The sequence below is a fragment of the Fusarium verticillioides genome, chromosome 4 (genome assembly GCF_000149555.1).
Source record: "Fusarium verticillioides 7600 chromosome 4, whole genome shotgun sequence".
Lineage (NCBI taxonomy): Eukaryota > Fungi > Ascomycota > Sordariomycetes > Hypocreales > Nectriaceae > Fusarium > Fusarium verticillioides.
In genome coordinates, this window is record NC_031678.1 from 3133157 (window position 1) to 3154593 (window position 21437).

Genomic DNA, 21437 nt, shown 5'->3' on the forward strand with positions numbered 1-21437 from the left:
AAGTGTCCAATTGAGAGGGAGCAAAACGTCGTAGTGTCAGCACGTTTTGAGGGAAAGGACCGACAGTAGCTTCAGTTCGATGACCTTCTGCCCTTCGATCTCTGGCTGAAACAAAAAACAGGGCTGACCTCAGGAAAAGAAGGGAGAGAGAAGAAGGAAGGAAAATTCTTCTAGAAGCTTTCGTTCGTTCCTTCTTCGTTCCGGTGACAGGGTACATTTGTTGGTGCCTAACGCAAATGAAGTATGCAACCCGAGCTATGCTTAGAAGAGACTACTCTGAGCCCCCAGTCCTCGCCCGGCTCAAGTGATCTTCGTGGCTGTGCCAACATGTCAGCTGAATGCTCACCACTCGAAATGTAGAAGCCTGGCCATTAATGACTCCCCAGTGACGTTTGGGGTAAGGCCTCATCGTCGAACATGGCGGGTATTAAATAAAAACGAAGCTTCTGCTAAGATCTTGCAATTCCCCCACATTTTGGGCTGATTTGGTTTTTCTTTTTCCCTTCCCCACGGATTCCACCCTGCCAAGGCTTCTAGAATGTCGATATGCCTGCGCTTTCGGTCACTGATGCGGCTGAGACCATAGCGAATAGCGGTCTTTTTTCGCGGGCTGTGAATGAGACTGGTGATGCGCTGCAAGTCATCTGCGCATGGCCTGTTTCTGGGCAGTATGGAACAGGTACTCGAGTGCTGTAAGTTCAATTCCTAGCCTAATCAATTGATATAGAGCTGACAATTATTTAGATACTATGTTCTCATCGCTGCGTGCCTTGTCGCGAGAAGGGAGGAATGGCTGGTAAATCCTTGTTTGGCCGCTGCGTTAGTGCTGCCAGCTGTTGCCGCTATTCACGGCATAGTTTTGTCGGCAATGCACAATCCTGGTGAGTGATAACCAGAAAAAGAAGTCCAATGGCTAATTGACAAAGATGCGGTCGATATGGATATTTTTGGTGCCTTTCAGCTTTGCGCGATTGGTATCTTGGCAGCGCCAGTAACGGTTATGCTGTCAAAAACATACTTTAATGATCCTGGTCGAAACACTATTTTTCTGTGGACATTTCTGTTATTAATCGGTAGGTTGAACGTTAATACAAAGCTATCCCAAAATCTAACCGGAGATTAGGTCTTCTGAGTATGACAATTGAATTTTACCGCATCGAGACTCACTCCTGTTTAATCGACGCATCGGGCAACCCAGTATCACCAAACGCATCCCAGTTTCACTACGTCGAAGGAAATAACTGTAACCTCACCTGTTCAACACAAAGCGGGCCTTCATCTCCAATGAGGGGAGGTTCCGCGAACAATATCTATGTCATACCTGCACCACATACCCTCACATTCGGCACCGCGACTCTACTCGCTGCAGCATGCTGTGTACACGCCGTTTTATGTCTCGTTTCTATGTGGGATAGAGTGCTTGAGATCAATTGGCGCCGAAGATTCGGAAAGCCGACCGACGACGCGGCAAGTGAAGATGATGATGGCGCTAATAAAGGTGTTATGAAGAAGGTCAATGATACCATTGGTTTTTTCCTACGCATCCTAGCGATTCCTGTTTTTGGTGGCGCTGGCTTGGCTATTCTTATCGTGGGCGAGATTAACTTTTTCAGCCCTCAAGTCAATTACCAGACTGAGCCAATGGCCAATATCGGTAAGTATACCCCAGTAGTATTCGAATGTCTTTGAATGTTTACTAATGCTTTCAAGGCCAATGGGCACCTATTACAGGTACTGCGATGGCCATGATCGGATCGCTGTATCTCCTTCTAGCAAGACATGCCGACCAAGCTAACGAACCATGTCCATCACATCATTGCAATTGCTCTCATTGCCATTTTAACGACGAAATAAGCCAGGTCTCTCACCAAGAGAGTATTTCTTCACTGAATAGCCGTCATATCACATTAACTGTCACAAACACTGACACGCGTACAAACAACCAACTATCACCGCACCTCGATCCCACTCAGCCCCGCTCCTCCATATCCTCCCGACTTCGAGACCCCTCAGTCTACGAAGAGCACAATCAACCCCCCCGCAACCCCTACCGACAGAAAATAGAGAATGCATTCTTCAGATTCGGCGAGATGATTGGTACCCCAGCGCATGATTTTATCACCGAGCCTAAAGTCAAAAGACCAGATCGTGTTGACCTACCGATGATACCAGGGGAACAATTTCGGAATTTAGGTGTATCAGCGGTTGAAATTGAGAGAGACCAGCACCAAGACGATGATGAGTTGAGCCCTGTAAGGTCAAGACCTGGGAGTTTTATAGGAAGCGATGCTTCTGTGCAAGGTGTTGGAAGATCTACGTCGATGCCTATATCACCGCCCCCACTGGCTGTGACGAGACCGAGGTCGAGCACAGGTCCTCGACCAAGACCTGCTTCTTTGTATCACTAGCTTGATGGGAGCGAGGAATTGATTTCTTGTTGAAAGATATTATTATTATTATAGAATATTATGTTAAACTTATGCTTTGGTATCGGGATCTTGGTCTTTTGTTGATGACCCCTCACCAGCTGTGACCGTGATCTCGTGGCTGTGCTCTAGTCCAGAGAGCACAATCCACGTTGGCACGATACACAGAATAGTGATCCCAAAGTTCAAACCGATGCTAACGAAATGGTTGGCGTTTCCTTCAGATTGCATCCTATTTTCCGTTAGTGTCTGTTCCAATGGAGATAAGAAGATGTACTTACGCCCAAGCAACGGTTTGACCGAGAGCTTCAAACCCTCGGAGAATACCACAATGGTAAGACAAAGAGGAAATGTCAGTGGTGTATTGTCCAACAAGCCAGTACAAGAACTGTTGGAAAGCTTGACCTCCGAATTGCCAAAAGAAGATAAGGGTATAAGCCTTGCCGAAACCACCCTTGAACCAATCAAAGACAGGTGGCTCCTCAGCGTCGTAAAATTGCTTCTGGAGGATGGAAGCCCAGATCCATGTACCGACGAGAATGAAGATGATGGAAGCGAACGCAATTCTAGCTCGGGTCTTGATGAAAATGGACTGACGATCCAGCAAACCGGCGATCAGGAATGAGCTGATGATTCCGGAGAAGTTGGTGAAGAAGGACGAAAAGGCGCGAGCGCGAACGGTGAAGTATGTCGTTAACCAAGTGCTCATGAAGCCATTGTAAAAGTAACTGATGAAGAAAGCAGGGATCAACAAAAGCATGCGCTTAGTAACGAGAAGCGACAGAACAGCCTTGAACTCAGCGAACCAAGAGGGTTGCTTATGAACAACGACGAGGGTGCGGTCTTTTCTCTGAACCTTTTCCGCGGGGCTCAGAAGTAAAGCGATGGGCAGACCAAGACACATGATGACGATAAAGACGATGTAGGTCGCTGAGCTGACTGATCCTTTCGATGAGGTTTGCGCGTTGAGGCCGAGATTGATGGCGCCTCCGACAATTGGGCCGGCAGCCTTGGCAGTTTGCCAAATGGCTATCACTCGTTAGTTCGTGGGAAATGATTCCACGTCTTATCTCATAACATACCAAGATAAAATGCGCGGTCTTTGGGACTAGGATATCCAATAATAATCGCCGCCTCAGCCGCCCAGAAGAAACCGGCCGAAATACCACAGAGCGCACTTCCAAACAGCAAAAACCACGTTTTTGGCGCCACGTTATTCGTGTAAAGTCCAGCGCCATAAATCGGATATCCAATAGCTCCCAGTGCTAAGCCGTATCGGAGACCAATTCTGTTGTTGATCGCACCAGCTGCTATACAAACAGCGGCGAATAATCCATAGACGAGTGCATTGGCGGCTGATACGGCGTATGGTTCAGCTGCACCTCCGGCGCCGAGACCACCGAGGGCGTCCCACATTCCGGGAGCAGTGAATGAGACGCCGCATGCTATGGCGATTTGGAAGGGTATTGAGCGGAAGAAGGATGGTTTAGTGGGGGAGGCGGTTGGGTAGTTGATGACAGAGCCATCGTGTGAGGAGCCCATTTTGAGAAGCAGCCAACAGGCAAGAAGTGAGGAAAGACTTGAAGATTACAGAATAGGCGATTCATCAATTGTATTATATGTATCTACAAATATTGCGTGCGATTGCGTGATCGATTAACTCGTCCCTCCCCGGCTCGATCACCAGTGAAACCATACTAAAGGGGGCTATTGATGGGGATTATGAGAATTAGTTTCCGTAAGGACCCATCGGCAATCTCGTACCTGCAGTAAAGAGAGTTTTCCACGGTTTGAGTGCAGGAAGATCAGCCCTATAGCGCTGATGCTGACGGTAGACTATGCAGCTGCACTACCCCAGGTCTCATAACACAGAGACCCTTTCTTTGAGAAAATCAATTGGGGATCGTGAGAGCGTTACATGTAGGCGATTCAGATCTAAATCTCTGCATGACCGAGTACCGCCGAGCCGGGAGAGTTCTCATCCAGAATTACATAAAAGTAATTGGATAATTGGGTCTCATCGCCGTTGAAGTGGATTTTGGAGGCAACAGTCCGGTTTTTGCGCCGAGTGGCACTCAATAGGCCAGTAATGCACTTTAAGCATTACATATCAACGAGGTAACTATTATTAAAGGTTACGGTCAGAAACACCGTTGCATATACATGTACGATATAGTTTATCTGATAACCAGAATTTCCATCGAAAACGTTCTTTTTCATGGTGACGCCGCAGGCTTGTTTTAGCGGGCCGCGGCGCCACTCCCGGCAGCCGGGCCGTTTCGTCATCGTCAAAACCAAAAAGCCAAAAACTCACCTCGCCTATCTTATCGGAGCTTCACTTCTGGCACTATACGGATACTGGATCTACCCTTAGCTGGATTGAATATCGTAGAGACCTGGCATTTATATGCGCCTCAATCCTGCAACGCCTCAAGACAGGTTTTCATCGGATACTCCGTGCCGATCATGCATTGGCATTTGCACATGAGCCTCGGCAACGGTTGAACCCCCTCTTTGAAGATGGAAATGCCAAGTTTGCCATGAAGAGACACGTCAAGATAAAAGATCGCTATTGTCGGACGCTTCTGTTCTTTATACTGGGAAATATCCTGTATGAACGATATTTTTCAGGTACAATGACTGTCGACAATACTCAACCAGAGGGCGAGAACCCCATCGGCGACATTCAGGTTGAATTTCTTGGCACCCAAAAGTCGAGCAACACGGCAAGTCGTCGTGACTTGGGTTTCACAGGTCAACTTGGAGGGAAATGGTACGCTGTTTATGGTGATGTGCTATGGTGCGACTCAGGTGTCACCGATCCTGAGGAAGATAATGAGGGATTTCATGGCATGGTCAGAAATGCTGTTTCTGCTCTGACGGATGATCCTCTTGTTGTGGAGGATCTGCATCTCAATGATGATGAGCCGGTTCCTCATCAGAAGCAGTTCATGCCGTTTAATGAGGACTGGGGTGAGACGAATACCTTTGGCTTTGGAGGGACGGGAATTGTAGAGGTTGATCCTGATACTGCGACTGGTGCTCTTTATTACCTCGTTGTAAGTTGTACTGAGCAATTCGCAGAATTTTGTTTTTGTTGACCTTGAACTCTTTAGAATGATGATGAACATTACAAGGGCGCTGGAATAGCCAAAGTTGAGCTCATCGACGACGTCCCTCATATCACCGATCGCTACGGCGAGAATGGCATCTGGTGGAATGGTGATGAGGTGCCCAAGTATGGAGATGTCGCAACGTATCGGGACGTCAACAGCGAATACATCTACATCCTCGGAAACCCACCAAACCCAATCACCGAATTCCCTGATAAGCTGTACATCTACATGGCTCGCGTACCCGCAAACGATGCCTTCGACCTTGATAAATATGAGTATTGGTGGGGTAGACAAGAGGGATGGAAGAGCGAAGTTCTCACCACGTTCAACTGTGAGACAGCGGTCATGTGGGGTGTTGGACAAGGTCAGATTGTGTATAACAATCACTTCCAGACGTATTTCTACGTCCATCTTGATTTGTGTAAGTACGGTCTTTATGGCGCTGAACGGATTACTGACTGAGTTGGACCAGCTGGCACTGTCTTTTTGAAAACTGCACCAAGCCCTGAAGGTCCTTGGACAGAAGGAAAAGAGGTTTACAAGGACGAGCCCATTGATGGGGGTCTGGTGTATGCTGGAATAGCGTACCCGCATCTGGATGAATCTGGCCAGACGTTGACGATTGGTTTCACTAATAACAACTGGATCAGGGTCATCAAGGTCACTTTTACGTAGAAATCATGAAATCAACGCGATTTATTAGTATTGTACAATCTGTTCTGTTTTGCCGCAGTGCTGTCGCTTTACAACTCATCATCCTTCTCTTGTTTATTCTCACAAACGCCATCAAAGTCCCCATATTTCTTCATGCCTGCGCTAACAATCTTCTTAAACTCCTTGAATGGACAACTTGCGCCGGGACCATTCTGGCATAGAGGCAAAGGTCTAGGCGCAGTGTTTGCAATGAATCTAATAAACTCTTCCTTCTCAGCCGTGCCATCTTTAGCAACTGGTCGCTCGCACGTCATCTTCTCCATGCCAACGTGGCCCAGGAAAGGAATAAGGTCAGACATTTTCCAAGCTCGAACGTGGTTGACGTGTGTAGTAGGGAATTCATCGTACCCTTCACGGGAAGATGAGTTGAAGATTCCTAGAGCTGTAGCGACGAATGGAGGGACTTCGCGATGAGTGAAGTAGAAAAATAGTCGTTGCTCCTTGGGCCATCCCGATGATTCATCACCGATCAATTCGGAGTTTTCATCGATTTTGGTGAAAAGCTTAGACTGTGAGTGCAACCATGGAAAACCGAGGTAATTCGACAGGGGATTGAAAGGCCCGACCATGTGAGCATATTTCATATCCCAAGCATATTCATAAGAGAGCCACTCCGCATCAGAAAACAATCCGCAAATTGGAGACTTCTTTCCCCTAATTGCAGATTCGTAGCCACAAATCGATTGAAGTGCGAAAACATCGAATGGATCGAGTTCGTAATCGTCGGGTGTATACGGGCGTAAACGTTTCGCGACGCCACTTGCGTAGTTCTTGACAAATTTCTGCTGCTGTTCCGTACCAGGCGATTTGGAGAATTTGGAGCAGGCCTTGTGAGGGAGAAGAGCGCGCGTGCCGTTGTTCAATTCCTTCTTATCAAAGCGCGTAATTTCGATGTTTCCATCTTCGGGGAACGCTTGAAGAAATGCCTTGGCTGTGTCGTAGGTTCTGTCTTTCGTATCGGCGATGACGCGCTTTACTGATGACGCCAGGTGTCGGTAGCGCTTCGCGAGGTGGTGACCGACTTTCTTCGCGTCGACCTTGCCCGAGGGCGTGACATCTTCGAGGTGATTCTCTTCAATTGGTGAGTACCATTTGTTCAGAAATTCAAGAGGTCCTGAGAAGTCACCGCGATGCTTCTCGAGCTTGTACAGGAACGGCTTGATGTAGTCGTCATACTCGGCGTCGTTGGCGTAAATCGCAGCGTGTCGGATGAGATACGACGCAGCTGTAACGGTGCATCCTTCAGGTGCAGCATGCGACAATCCAAAGCCTACGGCATCGAAATACGGCGATATTCCTGGGAGATGGAGAAGAGGATCGAATTGATAGCCTTGGGTGTGATCAAAGCTGTCAATTGGCTGCTGGATGACAGACGCGACAGCAATTGCAGGCAAAGCTGCAGCTGCAGCCGCAATAGCACGCAGACTGTGATGCATCGCGAAAATCAATAATGGAGAAATTATTAAGTAGGGAAGAGATGCACGAGGTTGCAATCTTGGCCTGTTTTATTCCAGGAACACGGTTGGGACGATCGATGACGTACAGGGAATTTGGTGGAACCTAAATGCTAAGCTTCGAAGCTAAGATAAGAAAATCAGGGCCAGTGACATTGCTGAGATTAGCCACACCTTGACGCTAAACTCCGGCTTCCACGTCATTCCAAGACATCCAACCTCCAGTCGATACAAAAGCAAATAAATATTGAAACAAAAACGGCTATCAATTGCCATTGTCTATCATCTTGGGCAGTTGCTCAACAAACAACGTCTTTCGAATCGCATGAACCATAAAACCTGGGATGCGCCAATTTCCATAATGGCCTACGCCAGACTTGCCGATCTGAATTCCTCCCATGGCTTTAAAAATTAGCATCGTTTGTCATGATAGGTCAGGGATAGCATACCAGTTGTCGAAGCCTTGTATGGAATCATAGGTTTTCCAAGCATTATCTGCACCAAATTCTTGGCCAAATGACCAGCCTGCGTATTCACGAACCAGAACTGCGGTGCTTCGAGATTAGACACGTCGCCAATTGCAAAAATATCCTCTCGGCCTTCGATGGCGAGATATTGATTGACCTTGATATAGCCGTGCGCGTCAAGAAGATCAGGAGGGATGAAGGATGAGTTGGGAACTACCCCGAATGTTGGAATGACGAGGTCTGTGACAGCCGTCTTTCCATTAGAGAAAGTGACTTTTTGCTTGCCATTGGGGAGAGTAATGGACTCATTGACTTTGGTGCTGAGTCTGATCGTGACGCCAAGCTTCTCGAGTTGACTATGTGCTGACTTGGACACGCTATCAGGGCGATTATCGAGGATGCTTGGACCAGCATTGATATATACACGTCGTCAGCTTGATTCGGCCTGAAGTGGATGATTTCTTACCAGGGTAATTTCCTTCTTGTTGCCATAGTAGTCCGCCAACTCGCCTGCAACCTCTACACCAGTCGGCCCTGCACCAGCAACAATAATGGAATGGGCTTCTCCAACACGCTTCTGATACGTATGAAGATAGTCCTTCGTTGCATCAGTTGATCCCCTGGACTTGAAAGGGGACTCAGCTTTGGTCGAAGATCCAGTACCAATGAGGAGATGATCATAGCTAATAAAAGTCTCCTGCCCTGCTTTAGAAACCTTTACCTGTTTGTTGCCAATATCAATACCCATAGCCGTACCAACAATCAACTCAAACTTGTCGCCATATTTTGCAAACCCAGGTGCAATAGCTTGAAAGAGGCTGTCATCGGGGATAGTTCCAGGGATGATGGCGCGGGGCGTAGCAAGATTCCAGAAGAAGTGAGAATCGCGAGAGATCATTGTCACCTTATAAGGCCCTGCATTTTTGTTATGCACCCCTTGGAGGAACTTGTGAGCTGTTCTGACAGAAGCGAAAGAGCCGCCTACTGTGACAAAGTGTTTTGGTTTTTGAGACATGGTCTTTGGGTTCGGTGACGGCTCAAGAAAGATGCCGCAGGTGATAAAGTGAAAGGCGTTGGCCAAGTAATTGAGAAGGGCACTAAGAGACATGGCAGCCAGTATTCGCGGATCTATACTAAGAATGGGAACTGGCTCCTCGCCACATATTTAATATTCATCAATGTACGCATTCCTCCATGATGTGCTGACAATTACAACCATGTCAGACGAATGAGCCATTACATGTCAACAATGAAGCAATAGCTTATATATTCCCGCGCGGTTGATAGTCCTGATGACCTCAGATCTTACTAGAATACTGGCGATGGGGCTGATATCGCATCATCGTGCCGCGCGGTAATCAGTCAGCAGCATTCCACGGAACTCAAGCCTTTCATAGCCCCGTCGCCATGCCTACACTTTTAGAGATCTTATAGATTGATCTTCAATCTTTTTACCTTATGCACTTGCCGATCGAGTGACAAACGGATCGTCTGACATCAAGACTCGACCCTACTTGAAACTCATTATATGATTAGCTTCATAACCACAATCGACTTGTTCCTAATAACAACAAAGTGGAACAATGTTACATTCCTTTTTTCAACATAGACGATCGCAGCCGGAACATATTATGCAGTTTGCTGATGGAAATGCGCGACCATTCAAACTGAAATATTAAAAAAGAGAAACCGGATTTTTTCTAAAGAGTTAGCAGTCTGGGATTGAATGGAAAGGTACAGGGTAGCGTCTGCACTAGACTCGATTTGTATTTCTCAATCACACCCATTGCCATACCTGTTGATTGAAATTCACTACGGAGTAAAGTCGTACCTCTTCTAAGTAATTGCCAAGCCCGTTTAATCGGCCTATTCCAGGCAGCATCAGGTTATAATCCACATTGAGGACGACTTGTCTGGGGTTGTGCTTATCTCACGTGACTACACCGCCTCAATCCTCTACTGTATATCTTCGCGTTTGACGACGTGCAACTATCGTCAGTTCCTCTTCCGCTGCCAAACTTACAACCATGGCTCCAGAAGAACCAGAGCCACCAAAGACGATGCTAGTATTTAGCAACAAGTCACCCGAGGAGGCCGCTATTTTCGGTCTTCGAGGGAGTGACATCCAGAATCTCAGAGCTGAACCGATCCCTGGCCCCCCCGCTATGCCCGATGATTGGGGGTTTACGAGCCCAACGGCAGATGGAATTTGCAAATACTGTCAACTTATGCTTCATCCAGACCCACCACAACTTATACAGCATCAGCCCAATGTCATGCACTTGATCAATTCGGGTGAAACGTGCTCAACTTGCAAATGGCTGGAAGTTAGCATACAGCGCGGTGCCACCTCAGTGCTAGCTGAATTTCAGCGAGGCAACCCGGAGGTGTGCGACGAGAACAACTTCTCGAGGCCTGTCACTGTCGAGTTGACCAAGTATGAGAAGTACATCATGGCAGTTGGCTGGGTGGGAAGCAGACAACTTTATACAAATGGTGGAATACCTCTAACGATATCTTCGCCATCCCGTCTAGGTATGCTTTCAGCACTAGTCTAGAACGTGGGTCTAACATGTGCAATAGGAAGTCTTGCTACTCGGAGATTCTGGATCCCTCACGACGAACTGGACGCGTCAGAACCTTTCAAGCGGCAAGATACACTGAAAACGTGGCTGAAGGAATGTGAATCTCACGAACAGTGCATCAAATCTCTTCCTGATACCAGGACAGCAAAGCTTCCAACGCGCGTGTTGGACCTGACTGGAAGCGTGGACATTCCGTCGGATCCTAAAGACATCAAGATCAAATTGCGAGAGACAGACGGGGGAGAAGTTGGAACTTACACGGCTCTGAGCTACTGCTGGGGCGCCAACCCAGAACTCCATTTCAAAACGACAAGTGAAAATCTCGACAAGCACAAAGAAGGAATCGAATTCTTCGACTTACCTCTGACCCAGAGGGAGACTATCCTTGCTACGCTTTACCTAGGTATCCGATATCTTTGGATCGACGGCTTATGCATTATTCAAGACTCTCGTGAAGACTGGGAAGCCGAGTCAGTAAAGATGGGGTCTGTTTATACAAACGCACATCTCACGCTGGCAGCTACTTCATCTGATACCCCAGAGATGGGCCTTCTTCTTCCTTTTCAAGGCGCCGAATGCGTCAAGATCCACAGAGAGACTGTGAGTGTTCGAATGGAGACGCATAGGGAGCTTGATAGGATGTCTGAGCCTTTGAACACAAGAGGCTGGACACTTCAAGAGGGCGTGTTGGCATCGAGGATTGTCTGCTTCGGTAAAGAGCAGTGGCTCTGGAAATGTCCTAGTCGCTACGCCACGGAGGATGGACTGGTTGATGGATCGCGAGATTTTGATGGTGGCCTGATTCAGTGGGCTGATATTGTGCATCAAGGCCCTGGAGAGCATGGGGAGAATTATCTGCGACATTGGTATCGGATGGTGACGAACTACTCAAGTCGTGATCTGACTTACCAAAGTGATAAATGGAATGCCATCGCGGGCCTGACAGATATGTTCATAAAGCTGACTGGTTATACATACCTGGCGGGTCTTTGGAAAGAAGATCTCGCAAATGGACTTGTGTGGGAAGCGAAAATGCGCGGGGTGACCCGTGAGCCAGGAAGCATCCCATCATGGTCCTGGATGTCCGTGAAAGGCGGGATCAAGGGCTATGTACACACGACTCCAACGGTCTCTATGATCGAGCTTTTGCAGAGTGATTTGCAGTGGAAAGGAACGCCGCTGGCATCACCTCTGAAAGTTGCCCGCTTGACAATCAAAGGAAAGATTCTCCAGGCAACACTGGGGACACGCTCTGTTACACAGGACTCTCGGCACCACATTCTTGCAGCCTCGGGGAGTGACGAAATCTTTGGCGAGGCGTTTTTGGATAGCAAAATTCCTGATGGGGCTAAAATACCGACTGTCTCGTGCCTTTTTGTCATGGAAGTGGCTCAGAAGGAATATTTCACATTGCTTCTCAAACCCGCATCCGACGGTGAAGAGGGCGACCAGGAAAAGGGTATGATGAGACTCGGTATTGGCGTTTTCTGGACTAGGTCTCGATTTTACAGCAACAGGAGTGAAGGAGACGCGATTTTGGACAAGGCTTCGGATGCTACAGTAGTGCTGGTATAGAAAGGTGAAGTTCCAGCGCGGTATTGCTTTGTTCCCGGATAGAGAGTACGTACCGAATCAGGCTCCGAATTTTGGGAAACAATGCGTTGTTGTAATCGCTGCCTGAAATGTGCATATGCCCCGTAATCATTCATTTTCGTCCTGGGTTAATCCACTCGTAACCTTGCTGGGCTGAGACTTCGGGACGGCTGAGCCCAACGTGCATAAGCTGAAGAATTTGATGTCATATCATGACCCAAGGAGTACCGAGAGATCGGACTTGTTAACAGTCTTGAAATTTCTCCATCTAGGAGAAGCTCGCTGAAAATAACAGTTCAGAACAATAGGCATGAACATTCATTTCTTGGGTTACTATGTGAAGAGAAACGGGACTCGGGTCGCAATGAGTCAAGTAGCCTGCATTCGGCGGGTTGGTTACACAACGTATGTGAAGTTCGGAGGAAATGAGACATGTCGTATTTGTGCGCAGCTAAGCTAGCGCTTGCTCATTAATCACGCCAATCACAGTAGCCAGCTGCCAGTACCTATAGCTTTGTTTTCGCCTTGCCATTTCGCGGGGACAAGAGCCTTGTTGCGTGAATTACAAATACCCCGTGGATAATGCGAAATGTAAAAGGGCCAAGTTCGGCCAAAGGATACTGACTCAGACTCCAAAACTCGAGCACTTCATCTCTAACTCGTTGCCCAAAATGAGGTTACACGACTCACAGCTTGGTGACGCATACCAGGATAACAAGAAGCACGACGTTAGAACCCGCCTTGGAGGTGAAAATTGGGAGGGGTGAGTACCACTTCATATTAGAGGCCAAACAGTATTGAACCTTCATAGGCCTAAGGAGCGAGGGCCCTATTTGAAGTACGTCGAGAATCTATCAAAGAGATGGCCTCAGCTCGAGCTACTACATGATTTCATGGAAATTGGCACTGTGCCTACGCGCTGGTGCATCTTCCCTGGAGAGGAAAAAGAGAAGAATGAGCAACGACGCTATACATATCATACTGCCATTGGCCGTAAGTAGCAAATCGTTTCAGGTCACTCACTACTGACATATATATCGAAGCGAGAAGAGAACAACAGAAAAGGAGAGCCCAGAAGATGAATGTCGCATTACTGAAATTCAAAGATAATGGACAGGCAGAACAGAACCCAGCCAATCACCTTCGTACGGCTCAAGATCTTCGAAGGGCCATTAAAAAGGCGGAAACCCCCGAGGTAGGAGTCAAGTTCAGCTTATTCGTCGTCGAGGATCTTTCACGAGACGTGATCGAAACCCTTGGATCTGAGCTAGCTATCGATCCACGATTCTTTCGCGCTCATATTACCGACTATGTCTGGAACAACATCCGCGATCGATGGCGTGAGCCGTCAATACTCCAGGTTGATGCAAAAAGACAGAGGTGGTTCCAGCTTCGCCTGATCCGTTCTCGATACTTTGAGAATCAAAGACAGTTGACGGAAGCAAAAAACCAAGTCAACGAGTTCAATGTTATGCGACGCCTTGACGCGGATAAGAACCAAATCTTCTGGGATAAGGATCCAGATCCCACGATATGGGAAAGGCTTGTAGGTGAATCTTCTCAAGACAAGGACCGAGTGGATGCAAGAGTTGATGCAAAGGTTGGACATATGCGCAGTCGTGCTACGTTCTGGTTAAACCCGGAATCGACTATCGGTAAGCATGCTGATTCGGGTCAGGGACCCCAAGCTGACTATTCTCAAAAATAAGGTGTTATTTTACTTGAACCAACGCCCGAAGCTGGGTATCCTCTTTGGCGGGGATATCCCAACTGGGACGAAGTGCCGGCGTTCGGTACCAACGGTGCCCCTACAAACGCAGTGCCCGACTTTCAGATACCGCCATCTCTGCGATCCAAGGATGCTAGAAACCCAATGAGCTGGTTTGAAGACTACATTTTTTGGGCCCAGAGAACCACCAACTTCGCGAAGCTCACAGACAGTGCAAATCAACAGCTTTCCATTCCGATCCAGTGCTTGTTGCATTTAGTATGTGGCGAGTGGCTGACGTTCGCCGACTATCTCAACGCCCGTCTCAACCAAATTGACTGGGGAATCGTAAACCCATCATTCTTCCCCGAGTCTGGAGGTACAGATCATCAGAAGCAGAGTCTTAGGAAGCTTCATTTCTGGCGACGATGGGTACCCCAAGCACGGGATATGCTTCAAGCAACCATGAGCCAAGTCATGGATGATGAAGAACGGGGATTTGCCGAGTCTTTCAAGCTCTACAAAGATGATTTGGAAATCATCAAGAAACGCCTGGAGGACTACGAAACACGGATTGACCGTCTCAGCACGGTCGTCAACTCGACTATCAGCCTGACTGATGCAAGCAACACGTCCAAACTCACCATACTGGCATCGTTTTTCATCCCGCCGAGCTTAGTGGCTGCACTGTTGTCAATGAACATGGATCCACTGATTGGGCTTGGGGACTCGCTCAAATGGTGGGCGGTGGCGTCTGTTGTAGCTGTGACGATTCTTTTCACCATAGGTTATCTCTTGAAGACAAGAAAGGCAGAAAGTCTGAAAAAGAACTTGTCGATTACGAAGATGGTTCCGAAGTTGGAAGGACGATGGAGGAGCAAGGCAAAGCCAAGTCCGACTACGAATGGTGCCGTTTGCTAAGAGGCAGGATATGTCATGATGTTTATGAAACCCGATCTTTAGTTGAGTCACAGCGAAGGAAGGAAATGGAGTGCTACGGCTGTCTAGTCGGTCATGTTGGAACGAATGAAGCTTTCCTGTCATGAAGCCAGCCACTTGGAATCGCCAAAGGAAATGAGGCCTGCCATGCAAGGAACCTCGTATGATGCACGCCAGGGCTGCCAAGATGTCCCTCAGCAGGTAACGCGCAGCGCCAGCGGTCACGTTTGCAGATTGGCGCAGGCCAATAGATCCCGTTGATGTGTGCCTCGCGGTAAATACTTGACTTCATTTTGCCCATTCTTTGTTTCCCCAACGTTTTCTGAGAGATCTATCTCACAGTGACAAAGATGTCTAAACGAAGGTACCGTTTATAAGATATGTATGGTGGGGAAAGTGGAATGTATCAGAAGTAATATGATATACCCATGTGGAGTATTCAGAACCGATAGACTTTAAGTAGTAAAATAAATTCCGAGTCGAGATAGTAATAAAGAATCCGATCTATAGCCATCTAATTATACTTGTGTATCTTGTTCCCCATCTATAGTCTATACGGGTATAAATTAACCTACAACACATCAGAGCTTTGCCCTGGCGTGCATAACAGGACAACCATTTGTCTTGGCCCCTTGTCCGAACTCTGCATGTGTTGAGACCGAATCGCTCTTCTTCGGCGCGCTTCTATATCCCCCCTTCTCGTTATCGCTGTTCGTAATGTTTCCTTCTGCATCTCTTGCTATTCCCAGCTCCAGCAGCTTGGCGAATGCTGCTTTGAAGTCGTTGAAGAACATCTCCTTGTCTTCAGCATATAGACGCACGTACTTGGAGAACTCAGGGTCTGTCGTGAGAGCCATATCGGTTGGGAGCATCATCAACTCCTCTTCTGTGTCAGGGTCAACAGAAGAGAACTGAGTAACACCAGATTCAGGGACTGTCTTCTCGGTCCACTTCTCAGACAGCAGGAGGCGGAAATATTGATTTGAGAATCGTGTCGGATTGTTGACCCATTTCCCCTCGAATCCCGAGTTTTCCGTATGGCATCGTCCAAGACTGTGCGCGCCACTGAGGGCGACAATCTCCCGGTCGTTAAATCCCATTCGGTAGAAGATGTCTCGGATATGGTCTGCTCCTTGAGCCGCGTCAGGAAGACGGCCGCGAGGTGGAATCTTGCTGTCATCGGTAAAATCGGTTCGCCCTGGAAGCCAATCGACTTCGGGACCGCCCATGGCTCGGATGGCCGTTACTCCGGCAAGCGTCCATAGGTCTGAGTATGTGATCCATGGGTGAAGACGCTTGAGGGGCTCTAGGAAGAGGCGAGCATTCTGAAGGCCGGCGTTGGCGGGATCACCACCCTCGGCCTCGTAGCGCATGCCAGCGCCGTTTGAGCCTCCAGTATCTGTTGCTACGTCATATGTGCCAGAAGAGTGCCTGTAGGCTACGTTAATCACGAACTGATGTTTGTCAGGCTTGTTGTAGACTTACCAGGCTAGGCGCACAAGAACAGGGCCGGCACTTCCATCGTCATAGTCAGGCTGGCGGAGGAGATCAATGATAGACTTTCTGACAGCTTCGAAGTCCCCAGGTTTTGAGGCCTGGGTTTGAGGTAGTGGCTTATCGATACTGGCCATGTCGAAAAAATACGTGGTGGATACAATAAAAAAAGAAATTTGCCAATGGGGGTATAAGATCAAGAAAGTGTACACTGGGTCAAAATCGAGATCCTATGTTAGAGATACAGGATCATAACAGGAAGTGAGGAATGAGAGTCTACAAATAGAGAATTAGAATTAGAAATGTCAAAGGATATTAAACATGAAAATCAGGAGACATTCTCGGTGCCATGTGATTGTAAATTAGTTCAAGGCCCACAAGCAAAAGTCGTGATTGTGGGTCGGCAAAGACTGCCGAGGTAGATTGATAAGGATCAAGCCGAGGAAGGGACATTTTCAATCAAGTCAGTCAATCAAGATGAGAAGAGATAAGAGAAAAAATTGAATAGTTCTCTTTATATCTGTTGTTTGCCTCTTGCCTCCATGTTCGCCACATTTTGCATCTCAACGTTGCTCCAATATCTCCAACCTACCCCAAAAATACACCCCTTCGCCCGGTTTGTCAACTCCGTCTCCAATTCGGCTAGCTCTCTCGACTCCAACTCTTATCAAAGAGTCATAGGTAGTCATACCATCATCATATTGCCAACCTGAACATGCTGGATTTTTGCCCTCAAAACCAAGATCATTCTGGCTGCTAAGCTTTGGGTGCTGAATATGAGTACTCAGTCACAAAGCCCAATTGGAAATCACACGTTTTGTAATCAGCTATTACTAGCGAGGTCTGTACAGCTGGCAAGCTGTGATGGTCAGTAAGATGAATTCGTATTGCTGCGCTTTCCACGCTCGTCACCATATTCTCGGTCGACTATGTATAGAATTGCTCTCGAGGAATATTGCTACTCCGTACATAGGTTCATAATTACATTTTATATTTCTCTGACCTTGAACGCACTTCATAACCACGTACTCCCCTTTCCACCAATCGGACGTTGTATCATGAAACGTCACCAATCTTCCGGATGTAACATCTTGGCAGGGATGCTGCGGGTCATGATGATCACTTTAAATGTTAAAACGCCATTCTCATGTATTGGAAACTTGTCTGTTTAGTTTCCCCTTCTTCATTCGTTCTTTTCGTTGTATTATACTTATAAAATGAGGTCGTTTCTTCAGCTTTTGAGTCTGGCAGCTGGACTGTCCCAGGCGACAGCTACCCCTGTTATTTCCAGAGCTACTGGTAGTTCTAAGAATCTAATTGTCTTGTAAGCTGTCTCTTTGCCGAACTGTTAAAGTTATCGTTCTTATGATTCCTAGTGGCGACTCATACTCGACTGTTGGCTTCTGGCCTGGAGGCGACTTGCCCAGTGCTGGCAGCCCTCTCGGAAATCCCGCTCTACCAGGACAAACAACGGCAAATGGATTGAACTGGGTTGGCCAATTAACTAGCGTGCTGAACACTTCTACTATCCTGACTTACGACTTTGCTGTCACTGGCGCTACAGTTGACAAAGAAATCGTCTCGACATATGCACAGTACTGCGTTGATGACCAGGTGGCCCAGTACAAAGAATATGTCGCAGACAAAATCAGTTCCGCAGACACTCTTGTCGCCGTATGGATCGGTATCAATGATCTCGGTGAACCTTTCTGGAAGAAATCGGCAGCGCCAATTGAGAAGACCATGGATCGGTATTTCGAGCTATTGAAGACGCTGCCTGAGGCTGGATTGAAGAAGTTCGCCCTCCTCACTGTTCCTCGTACGCCGCTTCTCCCTATTCCATTATCCAAGCTAATGTCGTATCAGCTTTCGCAGACCAAATCCCCGCCATGATTGGACAGTCTGAATCAGACCTCAAGACGCTTCGTGCAGACATCATTGCCTATAACAAAGCTCTGACCGAGCGGGCTGCTACCTTTTCAAACTCTAGCTCAGATATCGAGGTGACCGTGTTTGACACGAAACCTACTTTTGACTCCGCAGTCAAGAACTTCAAAGAGTATGGGGCCAAGGACGCGGCATGCTATGGTGGAAATGACTGCCTCTGGACCGATACCTACCATGCTGGTGTCGCTATTCACAAAGCTCTTGCCAAGAATTTCGCAGAGAGTATCAGTAAAACTTTTACGTTCTGAGCATTGAACATTGTAGAAGAGTCGTGTTGGTATCCGTAGAAGCGATCAATTAAACTTGCAGCACCCTTGTTAGAGACCCTGGTCTGTTGGTTGATTCTGCAGGACATTTATTTAGCCGAGCCAGCATGTGAAGTGCGTGCCCCTCACGTTCCAATCACGACATACAATTTTATCCCTCACATATCGTTATTACTGTCGACATATCCATAATGGCTGATCCTATCTCGACTGCCGATCCCGTGGCGCTAGAAGTTGACGAGGCCGACATTGATACTACTAGCGACACTGACTCTCTTGGTTCAATTGAAGGGAGCTCCACTTCGTCAATTACCTCAAGCATTCTAAAGTATCGCCAAGAGAACGGGCGCACCTATCACGCGTACAAGGACGGCCAGTATGTGATCCCCAATGACGAGCAGGAGCAGGATAGGCTCGATTTGCAGCATCATCTTTTTCTTCTCACTTTTGATGGCAAGCTCTATCTATCGCCCGCCGGCCGCGAAGGTCGTCAACTACACAATGTTCTCGATGTTGGGACAGGCACTGGACTCTGGGCCATGGACTTCGCCGATGAGCATCCTAGCGCTTCAGTCATCGGAATTGACCTCAGCCCCATCCAAAGTCCTTTCGTCCCTCCGAACTTGAGCTTCCAGGTCGACGATATTGAAGAGCCGTGGACATTTCATGTCAAGTTCGACTTCATCTACAGTCGCATGATGACTGCATCTATCGCTGACTGGCCCGGCTTCTTCGCCAAGGCCTATGACAATCTCAATCCCGGCGGCTGGATCGAGTTGGCAGATATTTACCCTATTACTAGCGACGATGGAACTCTCGCAAAAGACTCGGCAACTCATGAATGGGTCACCAAATTGTTGGACGGTACAAAGATGATTGGAAGACCATTCGACGGGGCAGATAAATACAAGGAACAGCTCGAAGCCCAGGGCTTTCAGAACGTCCAGCAGGTCGTGTTCAAATGGCCTCAGAATACTTGGCCGAGAGACAAGAGACACAAGGAGCTTGGTAAGCATCAGTCCCTGCTCCAGTTCACTGGCTTTATGAATTTACTCACCACATGTAGGTGCTTGGAATCTCGAAAACATCAGCTCTGGCCTTGAAGGTCTCAGCTCTGCTGTCTACACCCGTGTGCTCGGCTGGAGCAAAGAGGGGCTGGATGTGTTACTCGCCAAGGTTCGCCGCGAACTGAAAGACAAAACTATTCATTCCTACTGGCCTATGTAAGTCAAGTAATCATATCGGCAATGCGCTGAGCTGACCTTGTGTAGATATGTTGTATATGGGCAGAAGCCGGAGAAATAAAGTGAGGCCCTCTTCTAGATCCATGATTTGTTTATCTCTTAAGCAGGCAAAGTTGCATAAATGATGATACTGTTTAACTCTTTCCGATTGAAAGGCAATTTGACTTCCATCATGTAGATCATCCTAAAATACAATTTTGTGTCCTCGAGCTCTCAGCTTCTTGTCACACCCGTCCAACCTCCTCGGATACCATAAGATGTAGAATGCTACTTCGGAACGAATTTCTCTAGTGTCCTCGTGATAAGATTGTAAGTCGAGTTCTTGTCCAAACTCAAGTACAAGTCCGAGCCCTTATTGAAACTACCCCAAGCAGTCCATCCATACCAGACATCACTGTTGCGATCGAGAAACGCCAGCATAGACTGAATCGTGTCAGCACATTGAGGGAAAGGTCCACCTCCAAATTCTGTAACCATTCCCTGAAAGCCATTACGGCGCAAGATGCGAGTCACTGCCTCAAATCTCTTGGCAAAGCCACTCCAAGGCTCGCAGAGACCATATGCGCCGGCGATATCGTCAAAGTACTGGTGGAAGTCGTATAGAGTGTTGTTGGCAGGGTCTTGAATGAGACCAGGACCGATACCTGGTTGAGAGAAAGCTTCCCAGTCAACAAGGCGAGCGAATTGTGTTCCTGAGACAAGAATTTTCTGCTTGTCGGTGACGTTTCGGATAGCAAGAATTGCAGCCTGGTTTGTCGCGCCCCATTTGGTGATGTCAAGATCATGAGCTAGACATCTCTGTCAGTTTGACTGCGAGTAATAAAGTATGAGCTGAGAAGTGCTCGTAGTTCAACGTACGCTCGTTCATGAGTTGGAATATGACTTTGGGGTTTGATTTGTATCTCTCGGCGAGTCTTGTCCAGAGATCGGAAAAGTGATCACTGGTGACGGTTATATTGGGATTGAGGAATGACAATTCAGGTTGGTCAATCACGGCGCAGTACCACCGTGCATAGTTGTGCTGGATCAATCAGTGCGCGTGCAACGAAAGGACAAGGGACGATTTCCACTTACAATATCCATGATGGCCTGTCCACCATCATCAGTAATAGCCTTGACCAACTTGTCGACTGCTTCCATGTTGGTCTCATTCAGGCTGCCGCCGAGCGAGGTCTGGACATGCTGCCAAGCCATAGCAATTCGAAAAAGGTTGAAGCCTTTATCGTGCCATGACTTGTAGTCTTCAACGGTGTTGATGTATGGATAGCTGTGATAACTTGGTTTGCAGGACATGTCGAGGAAAGTGTTGTAAGCTGACCCGAGGATGTTGACATCGTTGGCGAGACCGAATAAGTTAACACTACTCATGTTAGCCATCTTTCTGTTAAATAGATGATTATGTTCAGCCTACCCTGCCCATTTTACTTGGCTGGCAATAGCAGTTTGAGCCGCGAAAAGGAATGTCAAAGTCTTGAACTGCATGA

General features: G+C 47.7%; 11 protein-coding genes across 12 annotated transcripts; 6 read left to right on the plus strand and 5 right to left on the minus strand.

Moving 5' to 3' along the window:
- Positions 1-546: 546 nt before the first annotated feature.
- FVEG_11877 (hypothetical protein) lies at positions 547-2408 on the plus strand (the record flags this gene model as incomplete). Its single annotated transcript, XM_018901199.1, has 5 exons — positions 547-692; positions 745-881; positions 927-1073; positions 1124-1654; positions 1711-2408. 5 exons carry the CDS (start codon positions 547-549, stop codon positions 2406-2408), a joined length of 1659 nt encoding a protein of 552 aa, XP_018759639.1.
- Positions 1644-4004, minus strand: FVEG_11876 (hypothetical protein). The gene is made up of 3 exons (XM_018901198.1): positions 3509-4004; positions 2708-3455; positions 1644-2658 (listed from the first exon to the last, which is right to left on the minus strand). Exons 1-3 carry the CDS (start codon positions 3966-3968, stop codon positions 2478-2480), a joined length of 1389 nt encoding a protein of 462 aa, XP_018759638.1. The 5' UTR covers positions 3969-4004; the 3' UTR covers positions 1644-2477.
- Positions 4005-4570: 566 nt separating this feature from the next.
- On the plus strand, positions 4571-6297 carry FVEG_11875 (hypothetical protein). Its single transcript, XM_018901197.1, has 3 exons — positions 4571-5485; positions 5543-5963; positions 6015-6297. Exons 1-3 carry the CDS (start codon positions 4967-4969, stop codon positions 6215-6217), a joined length of 1143 nt encoding a protein of 380 aa, XP_018759637.1. The 5' UTR covers positions 4571-4966; the 3' UTR covers positions 6218-6297.
- On the minus strand, positions 6192-7768 carry FVEG_11874 (hypothetical protein). Its single transcript, XM_018901196.1, has one exon. The coding sequence runs from the start codon at positions 7690-7692 to the stop codon at positions 6286-6288; it is 1407 nt and encodes a 468-aa protein (XP_018759636.1). The 5' UTR covers positions 7693-7768; the 3' UTR covers positions 6192-6285.
- A 207-nt stretch (positions 7769-7975) lies between these two features.
- On the minus strand, positions 7976-9285 carry FVEG_11873 (hypothetical protein; the record flags this gene model as incomplete). Its single annotated transcript, XM_018901195.1, has 3 exons — positions 7976-8112; positions 8160-8544; positions 8644-9285. The coding sequence occupies 3 exons, from the start codon at positions 9283-9285 to the stop codon at positions 7976-7978; spliced, it is 1164 nt and encodes a 387-aa protein (XP_018759635.1).
- An 890-nt stretch (positions 9286-10175) lies between these two features.
- FVEG_11872 (hypothetical protein) lies at positions 10176-12523 on the plus strand. The gene is made up of 2 exons (XM_018901194.1): positions 10176-10712; positions 10761-12523. Exons 1-2 carry the CDS (start codon positions 10205-10207, stop codon positions 12335-12337), a joined length of 2085 nt encoding a protein of 694 aa, XP_018759634.1. The 5' UTR covers positions 10176-10204; the 3' UTR covers positions 12338-12523.
- A 451-nt stretch (positions 12524-12974) lies between these two features.
- FVEG_11871 (hypothetical protein) lies at positions 12975-15352 on the plus strand. Its single transcript, XM_018901193.1, has 4 exons — positions 12975-13118; positions 13167-13348; positions 13399-14010; positions 14065-15352. The coding sequence occupies exons 1-4, from the start codon at positions 13027-13029 to the stop codon at positions 14982-14984; spliced, it is 1806 nt and encodes a 601-aa protein (XP_018759633.1). The 5' UTR covers positions 12975-13026; the 3' UTR covers positions 14985-15352.
- Positions 15353-15439: 87 nt separating this feature from the next.
- On the minus strand, positions 15440-16798 carry FVEG_11870 (heme-binding peroxidase). Its single transcript, XM_018901192.1, has 2 exons — positions 16488-16798; positions 15440-16433 (listed from the first exon to the last, which is right to left on the minus strand). The coding sequence occupies exons 1-2, from the start codon at positions 16631-16633 to the stop codon at positions 15584-15586; spliced, it is 996 nt and encodes a 331-aa protein (XP_018759632.1). The 5' UTR covers positions 16634-16798; the 3' UTR covers positions 15440-15583.
- A 1063-nt stretch (positions 16799-17861) lies between these two features.
- On the plus strand, positions 17862-18691 carry FVEG_11869 (hypothetical protein; the record flags this gene model as incomplete). The annotated part of the gene is made up of 2 exons (XM_018901191.1): positions 17862-18315; positions 18363-18691. 2 exons carry the CDS (start codon positions 17862-17864, stop codon positions 18689-18691), a joined length of 783 nt encoding a protein of 260 aa, XP_018759631.1.
- A 157-nt stretch (positions 18692-18848) lies between these two features.
- FVEG_11868 (hypothetical protein) lies at positions 18849-20884 on the plus strand. Of its 2 annotated transcripts, none has more exons than XM_018901189.1 (4): positions 18849-19717; positions 19776-19932; positions 19981-20262; positions 20325-20884. In XM_018901189.1, exons 1-3 carry the CDS (start codon positions 18901-18903, stop codon positions 20012-20014), a joined length of 1008 nt encoding a protein of 335 aa, XP_018759629.1. In that variant the 5' UTR covers positions 18849-18900; the 3' UTR covers positions 20015-20262; positions 20325-20884. The 2 variants fall into 2 exon arrangements, with proteins under 2 accessions (XP_018759629.1, XP_018759630.1); XM_018901190.1 differs by having other exon boundaries at positions 20328-20884.
- On the minus strand, positions 20047-21435 carry FVEG_11867 (hypothetical protein; the record flags this gene model as incomplete). Its single annotated transcript, XM_018901188.1, has 4 exons — positions 20047-20741; positions 20812-20974; positions 21028-21313; positions 21365-21435. The coding sequence occupies 4 exons, from the start codon at positions 21433-21435 to the stop codon at positions 20221-20223; spliced, it is 1041 nt and encodes a 346-aa protein (XP_018759628.1). The 3' UTR covers positions 20047-20220.
- Positions 21436-21437: the final 2 nt, after the last annotated feature.

Bases quoted from the DNA above. Each gene is read 5' to 3' on its own strand.
- FVEG_11876 (XM_018901198.1), bottom strand. From the start codon at position 3,968: ATGGGCTCCTCACACGATGGCTCTGTCATCAACTACCCAACCGCCTCC. The intron at 3,456-3,508 runs GTATGTTATGAG...AACGAGTGATAG, and splicing joins AGACCGCGCATTTTATCTTG to CCATTTGGCAAACTGCCAAG. The intron at 2,659-2,707 runs GTAAGTACATCT...AACGGAAAATAG, and splicing joins GGTCAAACCGTTGCTTGGGC to GATGCAATCTGAAGGAAACG.
- FVEG_11875 (XM_018901197.1), top strand. From the start codon at position 4,967: ATGAAGAGACACGTCAAGATAAAAGATCGCTATTGTCGGACGCTTCTG. The intron at 5,486-5,542 runs GTAAGTTGTACT...TGAACTCTTTAG, and splicing joins GTGCTCTTTATTACCTCGTT to AATGATGATGAACATTACAA. The intron at 5,964-6,014 runs GTAAGTACGGTC...GAGTTGGACCAG, and splicing joins CTACGTCCATCTTGATTTGT to CTGGCACTGTCTTTTTGAAA.
- FVEG_11874 (XM_018901196.1), bottom strand. From the start codon at position 7,692: ATGCATCACAGTCTGCGTGCTATTGCGGCTGCAGCTGCAGCTTTGCCT.
- FVEG_11872 (XM_018901194.1), top strand. From the start codon at position 10,205: ATGGCTCCAGAAGAACCAGAGCCACCAAAGACGATGCTAGTATTTAGC. The intron at 10,713-10,760 runs GTATGCTTTCAG...CATGTGCAATAG, and splicing joins ATCTTCGCCATCCCGTCTAG to GAAGTCTTGCTACTCGGAGA.
- FVEG_11871 (XM_018901193.1), top strand. From the start codon at position 13,027: ATGAGGTTACACGACTCACAGCTTGGTGACGCATACCAGGATAACAAG. The intron at 13,349-13,398 runs GTAAGTAGCAAA...TATATATCGAAG, and splicing joins ATATCATACTGCCATTGGCC to CGAGAAGAGAACAACAGAAA. The intron at 14,011-14,064 runs GTAAGCATGCTG...CTCAAAAATAAG, and splicing joins AAACCCGGAATCGACTATCG to GTGTTATTTTACTTGAACCA.
- FVEG_11870 (XM_018901192.1), bottom strand. From the start codon at position 16,633: ATGGCCAGTATCGATAAGCCACTACCTCAAACCCAGGCCTCAAAACCT. The intron at 16,434-16,487 runs GTAAGTCTACAA...CGTAGCCTACAG, and splicing joins GTTCTTGTGCGCCTAGCCTG to GCACTCTTCTGGCACATATG.
- FVEG_11868 (XM_018901189.1), top strand. From the start codon at position 18,901: ATGGCTGATCCTATCTCGACTGCCGATCCCGTGGCGCTAGAAGTTGAC. The intron at 19,718-19,775 runs GTAAGCATCAGT...CACCACATGTAG, and splicing joins CAAGAGACACAAGGAGCTTG to GTGCTTGGAATCTCGAAAAC. The intron at 19,933-19,980 runs GTAAGTCAAGTA...GACCTTGTGTAG, and splicing joins ATTCATTCCTACTGGCCTAT to ATATGTTGTATATGGGCAGA.